We start from the raw sequence: 24,829 nt of genomic DNA, 5'->3' as shown, positions 1-24,829 counted from the left end.
ATAATCTCACCAACACCACAGCTAAAACTTTCAAATTGGCAGATCTACCTAGGCCACTAACTGAATATCCTTCCCCTGGAATTGTTGACTCTGACATGCTCTCTGCCCCCATACTTCAATAAATGTTCTTTACCTGGGTTAGGAGCAGTACTAGACAATATTCTCACACAGATTCAGGTATTCAGAACTGTACACGTGTACTTGCACAGATGATTTTGCATTTGTCATGTCCTGGCTATTTGCATGTGCCATTAATTTGCATGTAACTTTGCCATGAAAGTTGCTTCTTCCTATTCCAAACATGTCCAGTTCCTATGTAAGACTTTGTGATGTTGCAACAGCTTTGTCTACAAATCAGTCTGTCTCTATAACATGCTGGTGAGCTGATTGTATTATTTATTTACCGAAGCGGTATTTTGGGAGCATTACCACTGACTAAATATGACAACAATATGGAACATCCTGTCCTGTGTCCTCTAAACTGTTGTCGGAGATGCTGTATTTTAATTTGGCAATCTTGTACTAACGTTAGATGCTTCAGGTAAAACCTCAGACACTGTTATTGCTGCCAAATGCCTGTGAAGTGTTTTGTCCAACCTTCTCTCTCTGCTAAAATGGTGGATAGCTAGATTGCCATGGTCTTGTTTTTTTAAAAACAATGGAACTGGGAGGTAAAGTGATCAACCTAATCTCATAAATAGGGAGTGACAGCATCTAGCCAGTGGCAAACTCAAACTCAGGAATACAAGCTGAGAGACCTGTAGCTCCAGTGGGAGCTGGCATAATAAAGCTGTCTGACCTAACAATTTCTGCAGTGAGTTTTTGTTAAGAATTTTATGCTAGTGGGTTCTTGCTCTTTAGGGTCTAGGATTTTAAGAGAAAATAATTTGGAAGTGCTCTTTAATTCTAGAAATGTGTTTTTAAAAGAAACCCATAATCTCTTTAAAAGTAAAAAAAATATGTATTCAAAATGTATTTCCATATTCTGTTTTGGTGAAGAGACATAAATCTCTGTTCAAAAAAGCATGTGTACCTTTATACTCAACTTTGCATTTTTTTTGTCATTTAGTGGCTGTTCATGTGTACTTTTATGTGCGAATTTGTCACTGACTTCTCGCAGTTCCAAAAAAGATCATTTTTCTGTGTTAGACTTTCTGCTGCTGCTCTCTCTCTCTCTCCTGTAAATTAACCTGGTAAATTTACACCACAGCCAATAAATATCATAGTCCCCTTTTTGAAAGAATGTGTGAAATCCATACTGCTGTCCCCTGCCTTCTGTGGCAAGGCAGAGAAACAAATAAAGTGAAGGTCCTGTCACTCTGTGACCTCCAAATGATGTTTAGAAATGGTTAGAAGATCAGAATCAACTGACCTCAAAGAGCAGCTTGCTGCAGATGTATTCAATAGAAGGGAGCGAGGCCATTCAGTGAGTTACAGGTCAAAAGATCAATTCTCTAGTCAATATGTTTCTGAACATGGACCCAGCACAATGACTGACAGAATAGGAGTGATGTACTGAGGGGAAGTACACAGCCCATGAATCTCAGAGAGGCCTGAAAGAAAACTTGAAGTGATCAGACCTATAAATTACAGAACAAGTGAAGCACTGTCTCAGTATTGCGGCGAGTTAAAGATAAGTTGGTGCATAGTAGTAACTGTTTGTATGATAAAGCAGAATAAGCATTATTGAAATAGACTCTAAAAGAGAAATTCAAATCCATTAAGCTCATTTAAATTGTGATACTATTAAAAGGGACAAGCGGTCACCAGACAAGAGCTTAAAATCAGAGTTTTTAATAAATGAAGTAAGGTTTGGAAGAATGCCTCTCTAAGACAACTACCTTGTAGTATTTTCTTTTTTTTTCCCCCATGGAATATATGGGCAGACATGCTGCAATGTTGCAGACTCAAGTCTGCACCAGAAGTTGCCTATTTGTATTTTTAAGCTGTAAATTTTAATTACATTTGCACCTCAGTTCTGATTTTGATTTTAAGTGTTTCTTAGACAAGATAGTTACAGAATAAAACTCTCAGACTAGAGTATCATAGATAGCCCTAACTGAAACGGAAAAAAGAAGCATACAAAAAAGTTTCAAAATGTCAACATTTAAGACCAGCTTTCAGTGGACCAGCGTAGAAGATACAGAGCTCATGCACTGATCATATGGGGAAAACATGCATGAAAAGAGTTCCAACTTTAAGCTGTTTTGCATTGTGAGATGAATCATTATGATTCTTGCTCTTTAGTCCAGTATGACAGATTTGCTGAAGAGCAGATGAATTGAGAAAAATGAAAATCTTTTCTGTTTTCCTTCACATGTTTTTAGGAAGGATACAGTATGCAGAGATACCATACAGAAACAGTTTTAACTGATGGATGCTGGCTGCGCCCCTGATCTGAGATGTAGCTTCACAATCAGATGGCCTTAATTTTCTTTCATCAGTCCTACTGCTACATTTGGATAGAACTGTTTACACTGGTTTAATTTCTTTTTGTAGTAATGGCCCAAATATCTTGGAGTTCAGTTAATTCCAGCATTGGGACTTGCCACTGACAAGTCACAGAAGATTTCTTCCCCTCTCTCCTTTGTTTAACCTGCTTTCCTCCTTCCTTGGCTTCTGTTTTGTGAAAGACGCTATATCTGTCCCAAACACCATACTTCAGACTTCCTGTCCCAAGATGGACTTCAGTCTACCTTTAGCCTTTTTATAGTATAGTGTCCAACTGCAGTTGACAGCACTATGGCCATTAGCAACCAATCTGCCTCTTATTAGTTAGGTATCTACTTAATTATTTACAGCGCATTACATAAGCCTAGTAATGGAACCACTGGAAAGAAAATGTATAGAGAAAATCACTGTATTGTTATCCTTTCAGCGATAAATCTCCTGCTTTGTGTACTTCAAGATAAAGAGAATACCATGAGAATCCAAAGTGCCAGGCTTATGACTTCCCAGATCAGTGCAGTTATATATCATAACGTATACAAGTTGTAAGAATTTTATATGTTTAGCAGATATTTAGCACTTCAGATATAAAGCACTATGAGGGAGTCACGCACAGAAAGGACAAGAGCACTGCCAAATCTACGGCTGGTTGCTTGTGCACATAAATAATTATTTGTGCCTGTATGGCTGTTCGCTTGAATAAGAAGGGCACATTCATGTTTGCATGAAATTAAGTGCGAAGACTTTAGAAATCTGGCTCCTAATCTATAACAAAATCTATTAATAACAGACCGTGCTAAGCACTGCTGAGTCTAGTGCAGACTGGGATGTGTAAAAAAGAGAAGCTTGAACAAAACGAAAGGACTTAAAATAAGTAAGTGTGTGGGAAGGCGTGTACAGTGTAACACAGCTAAACCCAGCTGTTTTAGGCTTATGTCACTGCGGCACCTTCATCATCCATGTTACCATTTCTTGTTTCAAGTGTCTTGTTTATCTTACTCTGCATATGTTTTGTTCTCTTTTTGTTCTTACTTGTTTTGTTGTTCCTAAAAAAAGCATGCAGATGAAAAATATTTATGGCATTGAAACACATGCTAACACTGACTTAATTTTTCTCAATATTCTTTAATACTCATCTTCTTTTCCCCCTCCCTATACCCGTAAAAAAACCGCAACAACCTACAAATTCTTTAACTACCCCTACCCACCATGTTCTGAGCAAATTTGGAAGGGCACGCTGTGTTACATTATCAAAAAGTGACAACTAGCTATAAAGAACTATATATCTTTTTAATGATGAAAGGGTTATAATGAGAATTGATGAAATGAAATTAATGGTAATTTAAAATAATGTAGTCATTCTGATAATGGTTGTGGCAAGGTTGTAACAGTGCATTGCTGGTTCTGTACAAGCTGAAGGGGATTGATTTTTGTTGGTGGCCAAGAGGCTTTGCCTTGAAAGGCTACCATCAGTTGCACGTTTGTGGAAAAAATCCGATGTGAAAGTTGTGGACGTGATAAATGGCTCAGCTAGAAGCTGAACAACGACACTCATGACCAACTTCTGGAGCAATCTGTGGTGCAATCATAGATGTTGCAATTGCGTGTAAGTGGCTTTAAGAAGTTATTGCGTCTTGGTTTCCAGGTCTTGCCACCATCAGTCAAGGCAGGATAACCTAAAGCTTCTTCTCACTTTTAGAGGGGTTTTTCATTATAAATTTAAAACTGCTCTGCTGATACTACTACTGAAGGTATTTTAAGCAATTCTGTTGCTTAAAAACGGATTAAGAGCACATAGTTATTGTGATTTATCTGTAGGATAACTGGTAACTTTTTTACATAGTTCAAATTTGACTGGCAAATATTTGTGGCTACTTTCTAGATGCCCTGTTGTTAAGGTAGTTTGAAAGACCCCCAAGGCTGGGCTGCCGTATGGGAGTGTCTAACACATAAGCTAGCGTTCCCAGCCCTGACAGAACCAGAGAGCTGGCAGAGATGCTTTTCTTGTATTGTTTTTTCTAACAGTTAAAACCTCATTTTAATATAAGGCATAGCCTGAATTTTTAAAGGTTGAAATCTGATCTGTATTTCATCTTACTGTATCTGGTCAACTGTACATGTCAGAAATCTGTAGTCAAGCAAAATCCAAAATGTACCACCTAGCCTGGGAAGAATACACATTCTAGCCTACTCTTTCCTTCTCAGCCCACAAAGGTGCAGAAGACTTGGAAAACTTGATATTAGGGTAGTTTAAATTAGTTCTCTCACACTGACTGTGGGCTCAATTAGGACAGGTACCAGACCATCAGGAGTATGCTGGAGAACGGATGCAGGAGAAAATCAAATCGGTCAACCCAACAAAGTTTATGCCTTGTCCCAGATTTTCTAAGTGTGCCTACAGTCTTTAATCTTGTATCACAGTTTGTATAGTCTGTCAGGTGAAAAACATCATCGGTAATCTTAAAAGCCATCACCCTGCAGGAAGCGAGTGCTGCATCCCAGCTTACACGCTCCAAATAAGCACAGATCCTGCAGCAGAAACAGTAAAACCAAGAGACCAGCCATCCCAGGATTTGAAGCTGCCTGGAGCACAAACAGGAATCAGTAGTTCAACAGAATGTGCTACAAAATAATGCGTTAAGTTTTCTTGAGGGTTTTTTGTTTGTTTGTTTTTCCTCTACCAGGAGTGACATAATTAAATTAGAAGTGAGTGCCAGAAGAGTTTATTTGAGACTTTCATAGGATAAACTATTTTTTAGCTAAAGAGGAAACAAAACTAAGGTTTTAATAAGCAAAAGATTTTCTTTGTAATATAATATGATTTAGTAGAAATGATCTCTATATGCCTTCAGGTGGTTTAGCTTTTGCCCCAGAGATCAGTTCCATTGGCGATATAATAGTGCTCTGTAGCTTTTTTTTTTTTTTTTTAAGTGAAAGTACTATACTTGGATATTTATAAAAAAAGCAATTACCTAATGTGAGAACTGGTCAATGTAAGGGGCAAAGGCCAGGTGGGAGTGTGAAAATGACAGAGTGAGAAAATAACCTATGGGATCTTGTGGGGTGGACAGATTGTGATTAAATTCCAGCTGCTTTCAACAAGTTACTGCTTGTCAGCTGCACTGCAGTAATTGACCATGTGCATGTATTAAGTCCACCCCTGTTGGAGGGTAGAACATGTTAATCTGAACTTCATAGAGTGGACTTGTGCCCTTAATCTAAATTATGTGAGTGGCAGAATTGATATGGATGCAGTACTGTGTGCGCTATGCCTATAGAGAAATACAGGCGTAGGAGCCAGATGGCATGTTTGGGTTTGTCTTGACAGGCAGCAGAAGAACAGAAAGTAAAATTCAGCTCTCCTGAGCTGTTCTGTTTTCAGCTTCAAATACCATAAAAGTGAGCAAGACTAAGTTTAAAGTCAATTAATACTTTCACAGTTAAGTCCCAAGAATATGCAAGTGCTTCTCCCAGATACATCATTCAGAACTGTGGGGCTTCCTCCCTCTGGTTATTTAGGTAGCTATAGTGAAGCATCTTGGGGGGAAAAAAAAAAAATCACCTGTGCCAGGATGGAAAGGTAAATGTGGCAGAATGCATGAGCTTGCTGCAATATACAGAGTGGGGGCCCAGATTTTTTTTCTCTTACACTGATTTAGCTCCACGGATTTGCTTCAGAGTAACTTAGAGTGAAGTCTGGCTCTTAAAAGTTTATTTTAAATTCAGGAGTGATTTACTAAGAGTGCCTTCTGGGTTGGGGGGCCTAGTTTGTTTTGCTTCATTTTATCTTATACTTTATGTTTAAATAGTTGTTGCCAGTATGAAGTTACTGACCATGACATTGAAAAAGATGAGACTACAGTTAGGCTAATGCCCAGCAGCACTGTGGTCACAGTCCCTGTTAGTGCTGGAGCCCTGTGTCCAGTCCAGCAGGGGGAAGGTACTGCCTCTCGCTTCCTCTGGCTTTTAAGTTGCACTGCTGTTATGAAATTGTACAGTCTCAGCTGATGGAAAATTTGAACAGGGGTGTGTATGTGCCTGTTTAAGTAAAGAGAGGAAGGGGTCCCATAAGCAACGTGAGGATACATAAAAGGCATATTGCAGTTTATGATGTCTAGATGCCCACCTGGAGAGGAGAGAGCTTAGGAACAAAATAAAAAGACTGAAATTCTGCTCGACTCTGAAATAAAGTAAGAGTATAGTAGTGGAAGGATTTAAATGGGGAGGGCAGCTGTTATAGCCCCCAGTTGTACATATTTTATCCTGAGGCACCATTTGGTTTAATAAAATTTAGATCTAAGGCTGTCCTTAACCTATCAGTTTCTTAAGACTTAATTATAAAGGTTATACTTTCAAAGGACAAAAGCATTATTCATTTGTCTGTTCATGTCTTCCAGGTTTATCTTGCAGATTATGGACTTTCCTACAGATATTGTCCCAATGGGAACCACAAACAGTATCAGGAAAATCCTAGGAAGGGCCATAATGGGACAATAGAGTTTACCAGCGTAGATGCCCACAAGGGAGTAGGTAGGTTTCTTTTTTTTATTTCAGAGGAGTGATTACAGAATGAGTAATCAGGCTGTGTGAGCTGATGTATACAATAGAAGTAGTCTTGGGGATTGCTCAGGGTTGATCAGACCCTTGTGTGGTGACCTCTTCTTGTACCTAGGAACGCTTCTCCCGGGGTTGGTGGGGGAAGGGGGGGCAGCACGATTAAAACTGAAAGGCTGCTACACGTATGGTACTGGAAGGCGGATCAAGACGCCCTAAGAAGAGCTTGCCATTAAACTTAATTGGTTCACGTTGGGAGTACTGGTTTGTGTTTGCTATACTCTGTAGACAGGCAGAGGCAATATTTGCTAATGTTGCATTGTCAAGGAAAAATGTTTCGAGTCTGCACTGTCCTTTAGGGAGAGCTGTGTCTGAGTGTCACCATCTGTGTTATGAGAGGATATTTCAAGATGACATTCCTTCTGCAAGGAGAAAAACCTTTTTTGAAGCCATAAAGTGTTAACTTTTTTGAAATCTTTTTCCAGTAGCCTTTCATATATCTTACTTATTTAAACTCACTTTGATGGTATTGGAAACACATTTGCAGGTAAATTACATACATAGTCCTTTTATTGGATATTGATTGTGCTGCCTTGCATTCCAAGGCAGACTTAATTCAACAATTCCCTAATTAGTTAAAGTCATAACCTATGTCTTGTATTCATTTACCATTAATTAAACCTTAGCTGTTTATTACACTGCAGTCCAAATCCAATAGCAGACCCATAGAGCCATGGAAAAGGGAATGGGAGGTCAATATCGAAAATATATGGTGCAAAGTCCCACTGATGGCTGCATTGTTCACAATCAATATGGTCAATGCAACACAACTTTCTTAGTTGCTATGTCAGCAAGACAAAAAGTCAATTCTAATGTTATGCTAGTGAAAAAAATGGTGATTATTGAAAAACTTTGACTCTTGCTACGAAACAGTGTTTTTGTTAACTTTTCTTTCCCCTATTCCCCCCCCTCCCCCCCCAAGATCTTCTAAAACAAAAGGAATGGTTTTCCGCTGCCAGCTTTGCTAGGATCATAGTGTCACAAGCGATAACTGTAGAAATTTGTGCTTGTTAATAGCTGCTGAACTGTTACCTTAAACTAATACTTTCTAACGAGTTTTAGTTGGCACAAACAACTGTATATTATTGCTTTTTCTATTAAAAGGACCATTGACCATGTAATGTAGAGGGTCTTGATAATTTGCCGGCGCTGTTAAAACCTGCAATCGTTTAACTCTGGTCATTAGGAAAAATGAAATAAGACTGTCAAGTATTTGCTGCTGAGACAATTGCACAATTTCACCTGCTAAAAAATATTTTGTGGTGAAGAGGACATCTGTTTCAGACTCGCCTAGCCCTCCCAAGCATACAGGGCGTTTTCTGAAGATCCGAGTCTGGCTGTTTTTCCTGGTAGTGTGAGCGATGTGGCGGCATACTAGTATTTGATGGGGATGCTGTCTGAAGAACAGGTGGAGGCTGGAATATTTGGGATTTGGCAGTTGGATAGTTATAGCAGCTAGTTTGTCTAGTGGACAGGTGTCTGTTGATGGGTATGTGATTACAGGACAGATAATTCCTTTTATTTGAAAGAGTAGGGAGATTTTACAGACTTGGGTATGCACATGCGAGGGGTGAGTTAAGTTGTTGTCTTTTGCAATCTGTGGGCTAGATTACCCCCTCAAGTAGCTAAAGCTGTGATGGAATTGGTGAAAAGCAGAGGGCTCCAGAAAACAAAATATGCAGAAAGATAGCTTAAGCTTCAGAAAGATACCCCCATCTTACACTTGAAAATTTTTTGCTTGTTAATAGCTGCAAACAGAAAGTCTGTAGATTTTTCTGATGCTCCTGCCAGAAAAGCCTGCAGAACATGATGTGATATCTGGTATGTTGCAGAGAATCCAAACTATTAATGTTGAATGCTTCAGCTCTGACTTTGTAACAGTCTGAATCCATTAAGGTCAAATTACCAGAGTTTCCCATTCGCAGCAGGTCTCTCAACATCCCAGGGAAAATACACATCTGCAGCGACCTTTGTTGGAGATTGCACAGATCCAGATGGCAGAACACAGCGACTGGTTTCCCTCATCTCATCTCTTTTTGTGAGGTTTAGACTTGCGGAGATGTTTCAGGATACCAAAAGACTTCCAACAGTTGGGGCAAAGGGCTGCTTTGCTCAACAACCCTCCTGTACTCCCGACTTGTGATTGAGTCTCATCTACCAAGCGCAGTCTCATCTACCAAGTGAGGTGGGGTGCTCTTCTGAAAAGTGTTTAAAGACTGTTTCACTGTTGGCAAATTAAAGCTGCACAGACAGCCTTCATTCTGGTGTTACCCAGTTTTTCAGGGTGGAATATTTATTTCAACGCTTTTGGAATATAGTTCCAATTTTTAAATGTTATTTTACGTAAATGAGATCCTGTCCAGAGGGCATTTCCTGAGTGTACGTAGCAACATAAATATATCTCAAACCTCAAAACCCCTGAATGGTACCAGTTGCTGTATTGAGCTAGACAAATGAGAACATTTTGACTTGCTCTGCTTTTATTCATAAAGTACCTACCTGAAGATATACAGCGATTTGAGGTACGTGCTGAAACTTAAAACAAAATTATGAATTTGTTGCTTTCGAAAGTGCCTCTTGGCAATGCTTAAAGCTGATAACCTCCTTGCATAAAGCCAATCAAATACAACCGCTTCCCACTAATTCAAATCAACACTGGTGTTTCCCTAGTTGAACTGAGAGATTAACCCAGCTGCATGCCTATTTATTCCCCAAGCTTTCCGTGGAGTTCATCAGTTGTAGAGGTTATGCAGTCCGCTGGGATCCAGAAAGTTTCCTACCAGCAGCCACTGTGTGGTAACACTTTTGGGTGGTAGAATTAGTCCATGTTCTTCTGACAGCCTCTGGTAAGGGCTGAGTTGGACCTGTTGCTCTTGTGGCAGCTGATGGTGAATTGCTGCCTTCAAACACGTTACTTTAGTGCGTGCCGGTGTACGCTGATGGTGCTGCTGGCTTTGACTTTGTGCTGGAACTGAAGAGGAATTCCCCCTGAGCTGGGAAAGGCTGGGAGCAGCTGCCCTGCCTCCTGTCTCAGCTCTTCGTGCTGGTTTTGTCTTTAGTTTTGCACGGCTCACCTGTGCTCCGCCCAGTGTGCCTGGGCCCCACAGGCTGGCTCTTCCATGCTGCGGTGTTGCCTGGGGGCTTCCAGACTTGTAGGGTGGTTGAAAGTATTCACTGCAGCCTCAGTTACATCCCCTGTGTATGTCTAGAGTTCACTTTGAACCACGTCGGGGCCCAAGCAGGGCTTTGCCATGGGATCTGACCTGCACCATCAGCACTCCTGTATTTGGTGGCTGGATCTCATTGCAACCAGCATGTGGGGTTTTTAAATTTAAAACCTTTTTATTTTGATGCAAATTTCATATGGCACAACTGCATTGTTAGTTTTAGCATAGTATTTGAGTGTATTCATTGTATTCATTTTTAAAGACCATACTATATAAACAGTATTACCTTTTTGTTTGTTGATTGATAATTAAAGAGAATTCTATCTGTACCCAGTGTACATTTAAAAAATTGTTACATAGTTAGTGTTAAAAAGTGATATTTGGATCAATGCCTCCTATGGATTTTTGTAGATTTTCTACTCACTGAGGCATGCAGTCAATACCTAATTTCTCTGGAGATATACTGCACTTAACATATTGAGTTTTTTTTAAATACTCCAGTCCTGTGCATTGAGTGCGTAAGACCAGTTTTAATTTGCTATCATTGATGAACATAAGAGTATGAACTGTCTATGTTGAATTCCCTCCAGCATATATTTGTGTTTGCCGTAGCTTTCAAGATAACTCTCCTCTTCCTTTTAACAATGTTTCACAGTAACTATTAGCAGTTTTGCCATCTCTCGCATTGGGTAGAGGGCCTGCCGAAATCCTTGCAGAATTTACATCTACATCTGGAATAGTAAAAGCTGCTTAAGACAATAGTGGTGACTTTTGACAAGCTTAAGGATGAGGAGAATATCTGATAACATCTGCCTCAATTGGGCCCACTGGTTGTCACTTTTTTTGTAGCTGGTGAATACGTTTTGTCTGAGCTGGTTTCATTGAGCAAAAGTGTGTTTGTTTTTTTTCATCCCCTGTGTTGGGGAAGGCAGTTGCAGCTATGTTTGATGCCCTATTTTAGCCAGTTCTTTGTGCCCCTCACACTGTGTTATTGCAACGTGCGCTCCTTGAGGTCTGTCCGAATACTCGTACACCATGTTTGTACGGGCAATGCAGGCATCGGGCTGGCTGTAGGGAAGGTTCTGCAGTTCTTGTTCTTATTTTCACCACTGGTCTGACAGAACTGTTGGTGTTTGATATTAAAACATAGCTCAATGCTTGTCCATTTTTTCTTTTCTTTTGCATGCAGGGGTTGACTAGAATATATGCTGGGTTCATTTTGTGAGGAGGCATGTGCAAGAATATAAACACCTATGCCTGGAAACGTATTCTTTCTGAGCCCGCATGGTTTCCAGAGAGCAGAGCTTTAAATGGCTCTGGATCAAAAGGCTTATTTGGTGTCTGTCCATGTATAGTTAGGAGTCAGAGGGAGCCTGCTGGATTTTTTTGTTGGTCAAATGAATTATTGATTTGCTGCAGTTTGGTGTGTGTTTCCCAAAGACTGTGTGCAGGACAAACTGTAAATCCTAAAAATAAAAGGAAAATATAACTGGTCTGGCGAAAAATGGGTGGAACTTTGCAGTGTGAAATAAATAAAAAGATGTTTTCGTTTCTGAGTGTTGGATTAGAAATGTGTGCCCAGCAGAAGAGGGAGCAGAAGGTCATTGTAAGCGAAAGAAGAGTCGAGCTTTAGCAAGGAGAAGATTGAATAGGTTCCTATAACCACCTCTGTAAGCTTATTCTGTCCTGCCAAGACTGTCCAGAAGCAGCAAAAGAAAGATGATGAGCATCACTACTTTCTAGCACAACTGATGAGTGCTGCTGGGAATTGGCTGTTTAATTTTGGCCCTCAAGCTCTACACCAGGAATTCAAAAAGTTAGTGAATATCACAGCTGCTTGTCAGCTGCTTACCTTTGTGATTTTTTTTCTGCCATACAGATGTGAAAGAAGAGTAAAACTTCCTGTCCCCACTCTCCTGCCACACATTGTCCTTACTGCAAGCTTGGAACCTTTTACTTCCAACCAGGTACCTGCACCTCTTGCCACCACCATTTTATCTCTCCCACTCAGATCTTGTGGTGAAGTTCCCTTGCATCTTCCAGCCTTCCAACTACATAAACTTTGCCCCACCAAATCAGGACCCCAGCCTTCTTCCTTTTAGCACATCCCATTCCACCAGTCCTGATGATTATTCACTCTCTGTCCATGTTCAGAGGAGAATCCTGCTGCTGGCTGCACTTTTCTATTATGGAGGCAGCAGAGCAAGTGCGAAAATGAGGAGGCTCTGCAGTTAGATCCTGCTGGCCAGTGGACTCATGTAACTGCTTGTTTGGAGGTTGCTGTGCACATGTCTGCACATTAGGCTGTTGTGATTGTCCAGGACAGCTCTGCTATTTTGAAGAGGTTTGAGGATCGCAGTTTGGGAACTTCTGGCCTGCAAGACTTGCTGGCTCACAGTGCGCTCATGAGCTTGGCTACAGCAGGACAGCAGCAGTAGTGTCGCTGCTTTTGTGGGTCTTGAAGCGAGTTATCTGACTACTGTGCTGGGACTGCATCCCGTGACTGACAGGACGGTGCTGATGTACAGGCTGGTCGCCAGCTTTGATGCCGTCTTTGAGAGGACGTGAGCCCTCAGGACCGTGAGGCTGATATTGTCAGCACGGCACCTCTGTGACCGCCCAAGGTGAGGTCAGTGCTGGGGAGTCACGGTTGTATCCTCCCTGTGAGCAACTGTGGGAACTCCTGCCAGCTCTGCAGTAGGTTTTGTGCCGATCAGCTGTGTGACCAGTTGAGTGTATAGCTGTAGGAACTTTAGGAGAGAGACCATAGCTGGCATGGGAAAAGTTGCTCATTGCCATGTCCCAGACTGAGTTCCCTGGAAGAGTTGTAGTCCAGTTGTGGTGACACCGTGTTTGCACTGGATTTTTCTTTCCAGCATTCTGTGGTGGTGGTTATTGTCAGTGAGTACTTCAGCAATGTCCCAAGCTAATGTTGCAGAACTGCACATGAGGGGAGGAGAGCTTGTTCCTGGCCCTGGCTGGCAGTTGCCCTGCCTGAGACTGGATAACTCTGTACAGAATGGCCTCCAAGCATTAAAATGTATCGAACTTTTTAGGTTTAGCTATATTTCTCTAACCTTTTACCCGTAGACACTTACTCTATTTAGTTAGTCACTAGCCTGCTGCAGTGAATGCCTCAGACTGACCAGTACCTTGGGGAAGCAGTACTTCATTATTGGCTTTGTTTCGTCTTTTCCTTTCTGCTGCCTCCAATATGGGTACTGATTTTTGACAAAGTCTTGTATTTGTCTGGGTTTTTTTGTCATCTCAACCTTGAGCTAAAAAGTTATATCACTTTTAGTTCATTTATTAAAACACTGTGATGATACATTTTTAACATAATTATATTTCTCCATGGTCATGTTAACGCTCCTTTCCTTTATGGGCTTTTGGATTAATGGCTATGGTATGAGTTATATTTGTTTGTGAATTAACATGAATTTGTATGTTGTAATGCCAGTGAGAAATGGAGGTTCCACTGCATGTAGATGCAGTATGAGCAACTAAAATGATACTTTTTATGAAAATCTTCCAATCTAAAGAAACACTAATGGTGAAATTATAATCTAACGGTGCTAATTAAAAATAATAGAAGAACATTTCATCTGTCACTCGTTAGCTTCCTAGATCTTTACAAAAGGCTTGAGAAAGTTTGCTTAATAAGGGCCATAGAGGAAAACTCCCATTTTTACATGGGTTTCAGATGAGCTCTTGGGAGCAGTGTAGTTTTGAGAGCATATTGTGGCTGGTGTGATATCATTTATGATCTATTTTGAAATAGTAATCTGAATATAAATTAGGGCTCAGATAACTGCCAAATCCAGTATACAGAGATACATAATATATTTTCTTCTCAGGGTGAATTGCTTCAGTTATGCTATTCTGAGTTATCGTTGAACCCTGTGCCTGCATGCTGAGTATATGTTTGTGGTGTATATAAAACTTCTTATGGCCAGACTCTGATTTCATTGACGTGGTTGTTAATTCATTAACTTCAGTGGAGTTGTTCCTGATTTATCTTGGCAGCAGTGAGGACAGAATCAGGCCTTAAATCTTCAAATTAAAAAATTAAACTATAAAAATATTGTGAAATAAAATATCGCCAACATGTTCCCATTAAATAGTATTTCATATGAGACTAAAATAATAATAAAAAATTCCTGGTTAATAGAAAAGCAGAAAGCAACTATCTATTACAAAACAAAGAAAAAAACCCCAACAAGTTTTTAGTCTACAGAGAAGTAGGAGAATTTGATTTATATAAGTACGATTTTGAATGTATACTCTTGTAACAGTGACAAGTTATCAAGCAGAATAATTTTATTTTTGCGTGGCTATCACATTTAAAATGAAGCCAGACTGACTTCTCTCAGTTGATGTTTATCAAGAATTCTTGTAATCTCCAATTGTATTAGCAGATTTATTTTTTCAAGTAAACATAATTGAAATTTATGTATTAGTGCTTTATTTGGGTTTAAAAATCCAATTATTCAATTGTTAATAGATAATATTAATTCATTAAAGATTAGTTAGTAGAATACTTTTTAAAAGTTGAGGAAGTTAGCATCTCTAATACCAAGCTGACAAAGGAGCAGAGAGAAGGAATAAGCTAGTACAGTCAAATAATCAAATGTTGACATTTTCATGTGGTTCTATCAAAACCACATGTAAATGTCTTTATGTAGTAACACTTGCAGTGACCTGGGAGATAAAGTGGTACGTGAGTTTACCATCTCTCTGTAAAACATTTCCCCTTTTATTTTTTAGTGATGTATGGCTTAGTTACATGTACCTCCCCCCCCAGCTGACTACTGTGTCCTTTGGAAGGTATTAGTAAAGTCTTACTTGCACATATCTCCCTGTTTCTGATGGCTTTGCCCTCGTGTTAGTCAGGAAACGGCTGGAAGATCTGCGTGTGAGTGAGAAGGCGATCAGTCATGGCCAAACTGTTAACTGCGAAGTTAACTTTACTCTCTGGGGACCGTTTTGTCAGAAAACGAGTTATCTTAGGTTAGCTTCTGAACTCTAATTGACTTAGCATTATTTACAGATTCATATCAATTAGCCCCTCAGTGGAAAAAAGTGGTCCATTGTAATTTTGACAATTTTTCTCAAAAGGCCGCTTTCTGTAGCCCATCTTACACAAGCAGGTGCCAGAAAAGCATTGTGTGAACATTAGAGGATCTGCAATCAAAAATGCTGGCTTATATGGTTATAATCTGGAATTGCCATAATGGAAAAAGGAGTTGTGAACACATGTGTATGAATGGAATTGTTCCACAGTTAACAGGAGATTTATGGCTGAAGAAATCACTACAGAACAGCAAGTGGTAGAGATTGTGTTTTTATTTTAATATGAGAGCCAAGTCTTGCATTAGGACGTTGCTGAATCTAGTGCAGAAAATAAACGACACCCAAGGGATAGCGTAGCATTCTGTTAGATTGAAGGGCCTTTAATAATCCCATAGTCTAATAGCAGTTAAAATAGAGAATGTATAAGAACTAATCTTCTGCTTTTACAATAATGTGTGTACGGTAACAAGAAACAGTTATGATGTGTTGGCACCGCAGCTTTTAGCAGATGACTTTTTAAATTAAAAGATAAGTTTGCTGAGTGACTTTCTGGAATTTATTTAATGAAGGCCCATAAAATACGATATCTGTTTACAGCTGGATTAACAGCACTATGCTCAACTACTAGTCTTTACGCTAGACGAAAAGTACTGAACAAATCCAAAACCTTTCATTCCTGGAAAGTTCAAATTCATTTTGGAAAAGCATAAATTTAACTTCTACATCTGTCTGTCTTTAATCACAATTAATTGTTTCTCTTTCTGCAGATTCTATGTGGTCTTGACTTGCAAACTATAGGCTGCAAGTCAAACGTGTACAAAGAAATATTGCAGCAGTCCTGCTTGTTGTTTTTTCAAGTTTGATTTCCTCCGAATAGCGGCAAGCAATAGCAATTCTATTAGTACTGCACTTTTTTTTTTTCCTCTTTCTCTTGGAAAAGTCAATCTATAGATTAACTTCAGTTACCTGTTTTTCTGCATAGAAGATGTTTGGGGATGGGGTTAATTTTTGATTGAACTGTACCTACTGTATTTGTATTCTGTAGTTAGTGTATCTGTTTGGGGTGTGCAGGGTGAGAGTAAGCTGTTCCTGAAATAACTTCCTTTTTGGAAGCAATAGTGGTAAGCGTACACAGGACTTGCGAAACAGCAAGTGTATTTTAGCTTGTGCTACGACTCTCTAAACAAACAGTTCCTGGTACTTGTAAGCAGACAACTTTGGTGTGTAAATGTACACTAGATGGCAGTTTTGTCATATCTTCCAAGTTCAAATAGCTCTGTAGGAGAACAGGAAAGGCCATCAGTGTTTAGTCTGCGCTCACAGGGTCCCTGCATGACCAATGTGGACCCCATGGACTTCCTGGAACATGTGTTAGCAATTTAGCAGCAGACATTTATTTCTTTGTTTTACTGCTTGGCTCTTTGAGAAAGTGTTGGTACTCAGTTATGGGCTGTCTGGATCATGTCAGAGGCCATGGGGATCAAGTCCATGTGACAGGCCAGACTGAGGAAGGATGAAGTTGGAGGAGGTGAGGAAACTGACCCTTACTTCAACAGTAACAAGTCACTGCCTGTCTGTGGACTGTGGCCAAATGCCGGGGCGTTTTAGGTCTAATACAGCTGAATAAACAAAACACTTTGCCCATTTGGCTTTTTCGTATTTCATCAACACTAGTTCAATCAAAGTCTTTTCTATTTCCTAAGAAGAGGTTCTTATTTTTCGTATTTTTTTTTTCTCTTCCCCCCTCCCTCCCCACATTTTAGCCCCATCCAGACGAGGTGACCTTGAAATTCTTGGCTACTGCATGCTGCAATGGTTATGTGGGAAGCTACCCTGGGAACAGAACCTGAAGGACCCTGTAGCTGTCCAGACTGCGAAAACAAAGTAAAAATAAAACAACACACATATGCGCACACACACGCATACCACCCTAGAACCCTGCAACGTCCTCATCGCTTAACAAAACAGGTCTGAAAAAGACAGCTTCACGTCCTGTAGAATAGCACCTTACGAGAAAGCTAAAACAATTTTCCTCAATTGAGAGCTGTTAGAAGCAGTTAAAAATGTGAACTCTGTGTGCACATATACCCTCTTCCACATGTTTATGTATGTACTGTTGTAGAGATATGATAAATTCAAATGCACAGTACACAGACATTTTGTCTGCTGTGTATTTTTTTAATGCTCTTTTTTAAAGAAAACATTTGTGAATTAGTGCAGGCCTTATTGCACATACAGAAGGTTGTTGTGTGTTTCCATTAAACTTCATGGGTGCTTTGTAGAGACTGTAGTACAAACATCTCTTGGAAGTTTTTCCACATGTGCATTCAATTTATTTTACTTTCTAGATGATACTATTTTTCAGATGTTTTTATGTAGGTTTTTAATGTTATATAAGCCTACTGCCGGTACAAACAATTAAATACCAAAATACTAAAGAACTTGATTAAAATCTTTCCTTTTTCCCAGCATGACTCATTTAGAGCTTACTAAAGCAACAGAGTGTATTAGTGTTTTCTGTCTCTGGTTTCACAGTTGGGACTTGAGAGAGTTAATTGCATGTGGTACAGTGTAGCCTGTAGAAGGCTATACAGAAGAGTAGTTACCCATAAATGTAACATCGCAATTGGAGAAGGCAGCAAACTTTTAAGTAGGGCAAGTCACAACAGAGGTACACAATAGGGATAGCTGATCCACAGAAATCAATCTGCAAATTCAGTGTGGCATCGGCTCTCAACAGAGAAAAAGGTTAGCCTGCAGACTGTGGATAATACAGATTGCATCTGTAAATGTTGACATCGTATGTTATGTTTAATATTTCTCCTTTAGAAGTTCTGATCATTACACAACCCCCTGCAAGGTAACACTTATACAATTCAATGTTAAATCAAGTTAATCAATCAAGCTGTTTCACTAATTCTTCCCTTACAGTTAACCCTTAGATTGCTAGCATTTTCAGGATGCCAAGCAAACATGCTTAGAGGAAACGCACGGAAAATGATACAGATTCCATTTATCTGAAATACCCTATTAATCTAATGAATTGCGTTCTTGGTATTAGGTAACTTGCCCAGGTCATCCCCTTGTATTTATCTTCATTTTCAGTGCCTATACTGTTTTCCGAGGCCAGAAATAGACATCCGGATATATGTGCGTATCCAGTTGCTTATAAGTTAATAAGTACATTAAGCAGCGCAGTCGAATCACTTCTGAGCCTGCCAGTCCTTTCTGCAGAGTCTGTGTGATGGTGAGGAAGAAGGGGCTGGGCCTGGAAGTTGGGGTGCCGTGGAAAGGCAGGAGCCTGAGCAGGACCTCAAACTGTTGTTCACCAGTTGTCTCATCCTCTCATCCCTTCGCTACAAGTTCTTAGTCTTTCCTCCCAGTAACGCTGGGGCGATGAGGCAACTGTGCCAAAGCTTTGGCCATTGGTAAGGGGATATTTGAGGACTGCTGGTGTATTTGAGTTTAGAAATGTTCATGCCATGCCATAATTAGAGGAGAGGCTCCATTTGAATTAGAATTTAAGCTAGATTACAGGAAAATGTTTATGTTTAAATGTTTCATTTCCCCCAAATTGAAACCCCTGTTTCTGATACTGAACAATAGATTACTGAATTGAAGGTTATTAGCCTATGTACCCTGACTTTATGCATTTGAGAACACATCCTGTTACTGATTGGTGGACCTTTATGGCTCCTTTAAACAAACGAACAAAAAAAAGGGATCCCTTAACAGTTTTAACAGCCAGACTGAACTAGCGGATTTCACTTACTCAGGGCAAGGGGGCTTGTGCAGCTGCAGGCTCCTACAGGTGCTAGGAGATCATCCTGGTTCATGCCTGCACAAAGATGAGAGCTGTTGTCACTTCATCCGTTTTTAGGGTATGATTGATTCTGAGCTCCAGTGTCCTTTGCTATTTCTGTTTCTGGATGGATAGAAAGTACATCTGTGGCCCTGCCCTTCAGTTTATGAAGTGCATGGGACTTAGGGTCGTTTAACCTCCCTCTCCCCTTTTGTCCCTGCCATGCCTGCTTGTAATTTTGACAGCCATCACCCGGCTGCCTGTGAGCTACATGGCAGAAAGAACCTGATGCTGAATGACTAGTAGGCAGACCAGAACTGCTTCTTAAATTCCGAAATACAAATATTAATCATTAAGCTGAAATCAGACCAAGCTGAAATCAGAACAATTTCAGCTCAAAGGATTTTTCTTTTTCTTTCTAGAAAGCTTAAAACATCTGCAAAGAAAAACTTAATGTTAAAGTGCAGTCTTAGCTGTAAGCCTGGTCTTGCTGAAATCAGCAGTCTCCAAAGAGTTAAAAATATAGCTGGTAAGAGGAGATTTTGTTTTAAAAGCAGTACTGTGAATCATTAGCTATCCCAGAGGTCCACTCCCTTTGGAATTGAGACTTGCTGTCTTCCTAAATCCCAAATGAAGAATCACCTGCTCCGAAACCACATTAAATTGTTGCACTCTCATGTTGTTTCAGACTTATGGATGAGCTCCCAGATTCAGTGATGGAATGGGGTTCTTCTGGAAGCAGCTGTAGTAAGTGTGCTTGCACTATGTACCATATAGCTCTTTAGCCTTTTACAAAAGATACTTAAATGTCTTAGTCCCTCCAAATAGGGGGAAGCAGGATAAAAGTAAAAGTAACACAAATTTAACAAAGCCTTCAATTTAAAATCTTAAATGGTGTTGCTAAGTTTTGCACCTTAAGGTAGATGCCTTCTCCAGGCCTGAGTCCGTGCAGTGTTACCAGGCTCTGGGCTTGGGGGAAACTGTAGTGTGCAAGCAGAAGTCATCCTTGAACCGACCCTTTGAAATCAAGCCTGCGTGAACCGCTCTTATACTACCTGTCCAACAGAAGAATTCTGCCTGCAATATCTGTATTTAGCTGCTAACACAGTAGTTATGTAACACTCATTGTTAGATTGTGTGTCACACTCATTAATTCAGGGTGCAATTTAACTGAACTAATATTTCTGACTTCAGTGGAACTGGATCAGGCCCTTCATGTACAAGCTTATTATCTTTTAAGCGTTTTTAGCTCAAAGGCTTGCTTACTGCAAGGGGAGAAGGTAAATTTCTGGATGCTGTCAAATGCTGGTCACTCTGCAATAAATGATTCTGGATGCTTACTGATACAGGATACTTAATGCTTTTATTGCAGGAACTCTCTTTCTGCTGCTTTCCTGCATTATCCCATAAACAAGTACTAAGTAGATGATAGATAGACACTGAGGGCTAAGTTTTCAGCCCCGGCGTGTGGTAGTACAAAAATCTTGATGAGTCTCCTCTGTGATGTGTGCCATAGAGTGCCGTAAAGGATCTTAGCTGTATGTAATCCAAGGTGTTAGGAAGCAGTGACTAGCTTAAAAACAGAAGTAGCTGTTAGTATGAAAATAGTAAGCAACTGTCTACAAAAGGTTTATTGCTTAGTATTGAGTTTGAAAAAGCAAATGAATGGACAGTTTGTCTTGTCATATGTTTCTTCCTTCACTGAAATACAAAAGTAACCCAGGGAAAACACCAAACTTCCTTCAAAAGTCAGTATCTATTTTTGATTTATGCACTTACTTTCATAACAGTTCGGTATTTGAATTACTGGAATGCATCATATATTACATAAAATATATTCATGATGTGTATACATATTTAGTAAATCTTTGCTTCTGGGATTTTACCAGATGCTAATTCTGGTGTCGTACTCCAGTTTTAGGATACACTTGGGTCTTCAACTGAAAGAAAAGTTTGACCCCCCCCATATGTTTTTCCTAATAGCATTATTTCTGCCCATTCAGTGGTTTCCCTGTTTCTAGAACCACTCGATAATGATAGCAAAATAATGCTGCTGTTAGACTGTTCTAGGATGTAATCTCAAAAACAATATTTGTCCAAGTATTAGAAGTAAAAAAAAAAAAAGTTGCTTTTTTTCCAAAGCATTCAAAGTGTAGTATCTATGCAGATTAAAATAGTGTTGTTGAGAGCAGTTAATATTTAAAGGGGTATTATAATCTATGAAATATAAAATACTTCTATTTTAAACAGAACTATTGATATTTGTTGATAAAGTATTTTGATTAATTTTTATACTTAGCTAGCTTTCGGTACTGTACAAATTAGTGCATGTGCATAACAAGATATAGCACTTAAGAGTTAGCTTGTTTACCCAAGTCTATCTTTTTCTTTTCTCATCTCGAAAAGACAAGATACTGTCAGTTCTGTGTTTTGAGCGTGTCTTCAGCTGAAATGGTGTCATCTTGTTTGGCAATGTAGGATTGGCATCCATTTTGGAATGAAATTCTTCCTGAAGTTCTAGGTCTACACCAAGTGACATTTACACTAAATATGCTCCACAGGTGAAATATCCAAGTTTTTGGCATGTGTTTATGGCTTAGCTTATGATGAGAAGCCAAAGTATCAAGTGCTCAAGAAAATCCTGCTGGATGGACTAGAGTCAAGTGGAATTCGCTACGATGGCCCTCTGGAATTTTCCGCTGCAGCATGCACGCGAAATCACTGTGCTGCTAAAGCGTCAAAAGTAAGACAGACAGTTCTGGGATTATTTCTGACATCTCCTGCTTGATTGTTGCCTTTTCTTTTGTAGAAGAGGAAATAGTTTAAGATCTCAAAATGAGACTGACACAGCAGTTCTTTTGCCTTAAATACACCATGTTTGTTAATTCCTGTTTCCCCTGGCTTTGCTAAAAAGTGGGATGTCAACCCTTAAGGAGGAAGAACTGTCATGAGTCCTTTTGACCTACAGCCTCTCACTTCAAAGCAGGAGGTCTGTGGAGAATGATTTACTTTCAGGATAATGGGGAAGTCAAGGACTTTGTTCACTAACATCTTGAAGACAAGCCTGAATGCCAGGTTTTTCCTTCATCCCAGATTAAAAGCAAAGTTACCTTTATTAGTGAAAGCATTTAATTCATTTTCTCGCTTTCAAACTGTTCTTTGTCATTTGCGTTTATACTCCTGCGGCCACTAATGTGGAGGAGGTATTATTCTGGGATTTAAGTGTGTTATTGGTACGCAGTGCTATGTGATGCACTAAGAGTTTTAAAACCGACAGCTATCGTGTTGTATTTTCCTTTTGTACTTTTAAGTCTGAAACGATACAGTTAATAAAAGCATGTTTTAATAAGTGGAGATTGAGGTAATTAGCAGTCTTACTGGACTTGCTGTGAAATGTCAGTCCCGTCATACCTCTGCCTCGAAACTCCCCGTATGCAAAAGCCCTGTTTCTGTCTCTGATGCGTGTGCAATAAGGCAGGGTCAGGGTACCATTCATTTTTAATATTTCTGGTGAACTTTGGACCATCACAAGTGTACGTGAGCCAAGAATGCAGGATGCAAACTAATGTGACTGATAGGCTGCTAGATGAATGGTGATTCAAGTATCAGTGCACAGATGGTTCTGATTTGCTGAGTTTTGTAGCTGCTGCAACTGAAGACATAAAATATCCTTCTAGTCATAAATTAGCTCTTTGGAAGCAAAACCTTGGCACCAGAGCTTTACAACCTTCAATTAGTAGGGAAAGAAGTATTTGAATGACTGTGGTATTGACATCTGTAGGCCTGCATAGTAATCATTCCTAATAGAAGAGAATATCTGTTTGAGGGGGTTTTGCATGGCTAATTAACCACCAGTGAGAATATGTAATTTTTTCATGATCTCCTGATTGTCACCTTTCTCTCATGATACAATTACATTTTATTGTAGCAAGTGCCTCACAAACCAATTGTCAGCACTATTTACGTATTATGGAAAGCAGAACAAAAGTTCATGTTTAATGAAAAGGCACTGGGTTTTGATCTTGGTAATTACAGATACTTATTTTAGCAATTTTATTGACTTTTCTGGTTTTATCACTTTTTTTCTTTTAACAAAACCAAAAGCTATTTCAGTGACAGGATTTCTCTTGCCTATGATGGTGACCACTTTGTCCTCACTAATTTGAGAAGCTTCTTTTTTTAAGTTTGTACTGTTTTCTGAACTTCCTTGAAATATCAGGTAGCTGTTAAATGATCTCCAGCCGATCCGGTTGGATCTCTGGGTCACAGGAGTCTTTGATTTCTTAGAGTCAGGTATCGAACAGTAAATCTGTTTTCTTCCTATTGCCTGGCCTAAGACTTGACAGTATACTGGCATAAAAGATGATCCTGAACTTCCAGGCTGTAAAAGCTGCTGTAGCACTTGCTGTTTGCAAGTTCACAACCCCACTGAAAAATCCATGAATGAGGAGTGTCAGTTATCACCACTTGTGTGCTGTAGGACTAAGCAGAATTGGTTTTGATGGCCAAGAACAAGATCAGAGAGAGTGTCTGCATATTACTACACCTTGGTGCCTATCACCACTTTTTCAGAGAAATTTTTCATGTTGAGTGTCTTGCTTCTTGGAACAGTAAGAATGCTAGCGCTGCTCCAATGATCACCTATTTTTTACCTGAGTATGTTTCTTCAGCCAGTTCTGCAGTTTACATGCGCAAGTTTCCTGTAACATTCACTGCAAAACAGCTGCAGAAAGGAAATTTCTAGGGTTATTCGAAGGACTTGAGGAGCACTTAAACACAAGTAGAGTGAGCAGATAACTGAACTTTCTCTAAATCTCTTGCTGTTTTCAGAAAATGCGATTTTTAAATCCGTGGTTATTGGCTGTAGAGGATATTCAAGACCTGGTGCACTTTGGTGCTACAGTCCTGACAAAGTGTTCGATGACAGGCAGGCACTTCCCCCTGCATCTCTTCATGGCACTGTCTGTAGTTATCCTAGGTCTGACTCTTTTCATCTCGGCCCTCTACATTCCCTTTCCACCTCTCCTTTTATTCACCAAACACTTCTCCCATTAAAGAGGCAACCTAAGAATAGTGGGAGCCACTACAAACAATCCACTGTCTCCTCACTTCTTGCTTATGAGCCGAATCTGACTCCAGATGACCTGTCTGATTCCACCTGTACCAGTTTGGTACGCAGGAAAGAGGTGATCTTGGGCTAATTCCCTTCTGAAGACCAGTAAACACCCGTAAGTACCAATAAGGGGATCCTGTAACACTAGCTCCTTGAAGATGATGTGAAGAGGAATTGCTACAGAACGTGAATTTTAAGATGCAGCTCCCTGCGTAGTACATGAATCGAATCTCGAGGTGACATAAAAGGCATAACAGTAGCCACATCCTGGTTCTGTTTCAGTTGCATACCAAATATAGGTGAATATTGGAAAATACGAATTGCGTTAATTCTCAAATTTGTTTAGCAGCTTTTGGCCCTGGATAAATATTTTCAGCTTTTTCACCTACAGGGAAAGTGCTAGCATTAGGGCCAAAGGAAGTATGGTAAGGCCAGCTTACTACTTGCTAGATTTTGTAGATTTCGTATTAAAAAACAATTACATCAATACCAACCTGTAGTTTTTATTAGTGTGGAATATGGTAAATTTTAGGCCTAAAATAAATATTTTCACAAGTGCTGTAAGTCCCGTTTTGAAAGTGATGTTGTCATGTAAGGTATGTATGCATTGTG

General features: G+C 39.7%; 1 protein-coding gene across 4 annotated transcripts in view; it reads left to right on the top strand.

Moving 5' to 3' along the window:
• Nucleotides 1-24,829, top strand: part of VRK2 (VRK serine/threonine kinase 2) — a 46,569-nt gene that overhangs the window by 16,779 nt on the left and 4,961 nt on the right. For 3 of the 4 annotated variants that reach the window (XM_072857516.1, XM_072857517.1, XM_072857519.1), the window contains exons 8-11: nucleotides 6,846-6,978; nucleotides 17,066-17,186; nucleotides 19,793-19,851; nucleotides 21,666-21,847. In XM_072857516.1, the coding sequence (XP_072713617.1) occupies nucleotides 6,846-6,978; nucleotides 17,066-17,186; nucleotides 19,793-19,851; nucleotides 21,666-21,847 (495 nt within the window). The remainder of the gene's footprint in view (nucleotides 1-6,845; nucleotides 6,979-17,065; nucleotides 17,187-19,792; nucleotides 19,852-21,665; nucleotides 21,848-24,829) is intronic. The other variant, XM_072857518.1, reaches the window with a different exon arrangement.

Source organism: Ciconia boyciana, chromosome 3, assembly GCF_034638445.1.
Source record: "Ciconia boyciana chromosome 3, ASM3463844v1, whole genome shotgun sequence".
In the NCBI taxonomy this organism is placed as follows: Eukaryota; Metazoa; Chordata; class Aves; order Ciconiiformes; family Ciconiidae; genus Ciconia; species Ciconia boyciana.
Note: the sequence above shows the minus strand (reverse complement) of the source record. Positions and strands in the feature narration are given on the sequence as shown.